This window comes from Nestor notabilis, unplaced genomic scaffold, assembly GCF_000696875.1.
Source record: "Nestor notabilis isolate BGI_N333 unplaced genomic scaffold, ASM69687v1 scaffold16228, whole genome shotgun sequence".
In the NCBI taxonomy this organism is placed as follows: Eukaryota; Metazoa; Chordata; class Aves; order Psittaciformes; family Psittacidae; genus Nestor; species Nestor notabilis.
The window spans coordinates 26,559-30,917 of NW_009939762.1; the positions used below are offsets into that span (position 1 = coordinate 26,559).

The following is a 4,359-nucleotide window of genomic DNA, read 5'->3' on the forward strand; positions in this document are numbered from 1 at the left end:
TGCAGGATCTTGGGCGAAGGTGCGAGGGGCTTTGAAGGGAGAGGGTGCTGATGCAAGACGCTAATGCACTTAATAAAACTTGGCAACAGCACTCTACTTCTTACTCTTACCTGTAGTATTGGAGAAGTTTAAGAGGTGGGAATGCATACAAATCACCTCAGACCTCTTGAAAGTAGTGGTAGTCTGGAGAAGCTTCATCAGAGCTCTAGAGTCTGCCTCATCTGCCACACAGCACGATCTGCGTTGGATCAGATGTTGCTTAGAAGTGTCTATGTGACTTGACACAGATGTTATGGAAGCATTTGGAACAGGGCATCAAAAGTGGAGGGGTTAAAGCATAATTTTGGATGAGAAGCCTGCATCATGTTAATATTACATTCCAAAGTAGTGAAGAGGCACAGCTGATGTTTTAAATTAATGTGTGTGTTCTGGAATCATTTTTTTCATCCACATTTGCATGCATCCACTTGTGCTTTGATAAATAGCACTCATCCAGCAGAAAGAGCAGGTTTATTTAATGAAGCAAATCAGCAGGGGAAATTGAGGGGAAGATGGATTATTGATGATTCCCTTCCCTAATGTCCCCATATCTCCTTATTTGAAAGGTGAGGGAGGTCTAGCAAGGGTATTTTGCCACTGTGGCTACGCTCATTAGAAGCATTGATTTTCATTGAGGAAGGATGTCTCGTTTCTTCTGCTTTTCAGTCAGGGCTTAGTGTATAAGTGTCTCTTGGGTGGTAGCCGATTTGTTGATCGACTGACTTGTCTAACACTGAAGAGATCCAGATCAGGAATTTGGAAACTCATTTTCAAAGCATAGAAGATCTTTCTCTGATACAGCTAAGGTGTGTGAACTATGCTGAGGTATTCATATAGTGAATGCCAGGCACTTCTTTTGCCATGGGAAAAACTTGTCCTGGTTCATGCTCTAACTGCTGCATTGTGGGCAGTGATGAGCTTACCTCATAGTAAACTAAATGTCTTGGTCTTCACTTTGTTTGCTTTGAATGACAGTGCTCATTAGTTGCTAAAAAAAACCAACAAAAAAACCCTGTCGTCTTGGTTGTGAAAACCTATTAGGCCATCTATCCATGGCAATAGTGTTTTAACTGTGTAATCTGACCTACATGCTGTCAGCAGGGACATTTAATGAAGTCTGTGGTCAGCATGCTACATTGAAGTTCACCATGATTAGGTTAACAGTGCAAGTGTTCAACAAAAAAAGGGGGGAAGCTGTATGAGAGTTGAATTTTCTTCAAAAGAGGCTGGAACCCCTTTTCAGTCTGCTGTGTTTCTGCTTTGTCCAGGTTTCGAGGGAAGCGTCTGTGGGCACAATGTTGATGACTGCCCAAATCACAACTGCCAAAATGGGGGTATATGTGTGGATGGTGTGAACACATACAACTGCCGCTGCCCACCGCAATGGACAGGTACGTACTACGGAAAACAAATGCAGGACTTCTGGCCTTCAGCCAGTGTACAACTGGAGTTGCATACAACTGAAGACTGCTCCTGTCTGTGCCTTGTTCTGCAGTCTGGCGGGCAGACGTCAGTGGAACTCTTTAAAGAAAACTGCTTGTATCAAAGCCACCATAATGGAAGGCAATTTCCCATTGCATCAGGAAGTATTAGAGGTTTATGTGCATATGTGTCTGACAGACGGGTACCATGGTTCATGAGATGCAGTGCAGTGCCAATATCAGAGCTGTGCTTCTTGTTTGGATTGCTTTGTAAGAGAGTATGAGTTTTCCAAAAGTACAAAAACATGGCTTTGCTGTTACAGGGATGTGCATATAGCTGTGCTTTGTTGATATATTTGGGGGTACTTTTAACCTGGGGTAATGATCCTCATGTAGATAATAGTAATGCTGCTGAGGAACAGGGCAAATCTGAAAGGAAACATAAGTGGGAGAAAGGGAGGGAAGAGAAGTGTATGTATGGGAAGCTTCATGTTTTTGCTACGGTTGTTTTCCTGCTGTGACTAATTTTTATCTAGAGTTCTCTGACTAGCACAGCTACTTCAGCTTCATAAATGAGTCTGCTTTACTCTGAGTCTGTAGGGGAGAAAAGTGTAAATTTCAAGAAAGTGTTATGCATGATATAAAGAAGCCACTTACAGGAAATTCAGTGTCATATTTAGTCACAAAATGTCTCCATACCTCAAAAATAAACAAATACCTTCAGTTTTGGGGAAGGTTTTTTTGAGTCATAGTAGGTGTTCTTAGCTGGCACACTTTTTCAGTTGCGTATAATTTTGCCCTTCTTTCAAAAATCGTAGGTAAAAAAAAAAACAAAACAACAAACCAGCCCTAAAACTGGAAAACTGAGGTATGAACTCAATTTTCATTTTTCCTTTCATAAAGTAGATGGGGGTACTTGTTCTGGAACTAAGCTTGAACTGCCTTCTCAGGTTCCAAAGAAACTTTAGCACATTTTTCTCTGTATCTAGGAAATACAATTTTTGAAACCTGAATATCTTGCAGTGAGTGGCACTACAAGTGTAGTTCAGACAAATACACTGTGAGGAGTTTGACTACTGGAGACAGAGGTTTTATGTTATTCTAGCTTTTTTCCTCGGCGAGCATCATTTTCATTATAAACCAGTTGTCACTAATTGCGAAGAAGGCTGCCAGTTAAGAGCCCTCATTAACTTAAAAAAATTATATGTTCTTAAGCGAAGCTAAAATCATGTAAGAGTGAAATTCACCACTTGCTTGCTCTTTGAAACAAAATGTAAATAAGAGAAAATGAGTCCTCTCCTTAATGATCAAGTACCTTTGCTTCTATACTGCTTCTGTATCTGTATGTCTTTAAAGCCTGCAGAAAGTGAAACCTGCAAAGGAAAACAGAGAGCTTGGTTGTGGAGCCAACAGCCCTTCAGTGACCCCTAAAATCTTGCTTCATGCCACAGAATTTATAAACTGTCAGTAATAAATTAATCTCAGGCTTATTCCTGAAGCATAGAGGATGTGATGGATCATGAGCATGTACTATGTATTAAATCTGCAAGGGATTATTTTTCTTTGTAGAGGTATCATAAGCTTAGCTTGTCTTATAGGGTTTGGGTGGATAACTGCTGTCAGATAAGGATGAGTGCTGCAACTCACCTGGAAGAGACCTCGGTGGTAATAGACTGTGATTCTGTTTGTTTCTGTGGTGGATTGTCTCTTTGATTAACCACTGAAGTTCTTTGCAATGCAGTTGTGGCAGTTCCCTCTCTGAAGCTCTTATGGACTCTGATTAGCATTGGGAGAAATAGTTAGACCTGTGTTGTGCCATTTTATTCTGTATGGACAGTCTCTTCAGAAAACCTTAATTGCATGAAGGATGCTTCTCTTTGATGAAGACCTGGAAAGACAGCTAAGTCTTGTGTTCTCATGGCTTTCTAAAACAATTTAATGGAATGGGCTTTCTGAGAATTTCCTTTGATTATGGTGAAGTTAAGGTTATCATCACAGCAGTAGTTTTAGGTGACGGCTTCTCAAGGCCATTGATTTTTTCTAGACTTATGAATCAGGTCAGTTTGGAACTAACCCTTGTTTCACTTTTTAGGAAACAGCAGCTTGGCTGTTTGTGCAATGAGAGTTAGAGCATTTGGGGAACTGAACTGTCTTGTTTGAAATGAACAGTGCTGGTTTCAGTGTTCCTACTAAAACATGAGTAACTTCAGAAGTAGCTATGTATGTCCATACTGACCAGTGTTTGACACACGTAGGGCAGTAGCTCTGTGCATCTGTAGGATCTATTAGTTATAGCCATTCCATTGCCTGTGCAGTGAAACGATATTGGCCAGCTTGCTTTTAAAAATGCATTTATTGTATCTGTAATATTCCACTTGCCTAATAAATGTGTGTACAGTTGACATCCCATGATGCCCCAAAGTCCTGTCCAGCTCCACAGTGAATGCAGCCATGTGGTGTGAGTGGAGAAATGTCTTGCAAGTCATTTGAATGCCTCTTGTTCTCATGTCCTGCAGGTCATCCCAGCAGTTACTCTGCTCTGTCATCTCAGTAACATTTTCTTAGGAGGATCTTCTTTCTCTGAATAGACTTCAATCCCTTTCCTGCATCTTCAATTAGACACCAAGAAAGTGCATGATAACAGTACACATCCAGCTTGGAGATATGAGGGGTGACACTGAGGCAGGGCATAAAACAGGGAGGATAGATGGGGAACTGCTAGAATAGTTTGGAGACAGATATGACTTTTTTCAAGGTGAAACTGCAGCTGATGCTGACAGGAGTAAACTACAATAAAAAAAATGAATTACTCAGCAATAAGGAAATGTTGTATAAATGCAGGCCCGTCCTTTGCATGAACGTGGTTATAGCATTATAAATCATCTCTAAGGTAAGTGAA

The 4,359-nt window shown here is 40.7% G+C and overlaps 1 protein-coding gene across 1 annotated transcript in view; it reads left to right on the plus strand.

Moving 5' to 3' along the window:
• Window positions 1–1,430, plus strand: part of LOC104409986 (notch homolog 2 N-terminal-like protein) — a gene marked incomplete at both ends in the record, with an annotated part of 7,967 nt that extends 6,537 nt beyond the window's left edge. The window contains one exon of the mRNA XM_010020030.1: window positions 1,308–1,430. Within this exon, the coding sequence (XP_010018332.1) occupies window positions 1,308–1,430 (123 nt within the window). The remainder of the gene's footprint in view (window positions 1–1,307) is intronic.
• Window positions 1,431–4,359: the final 2,929 nt, after the last annotated feature.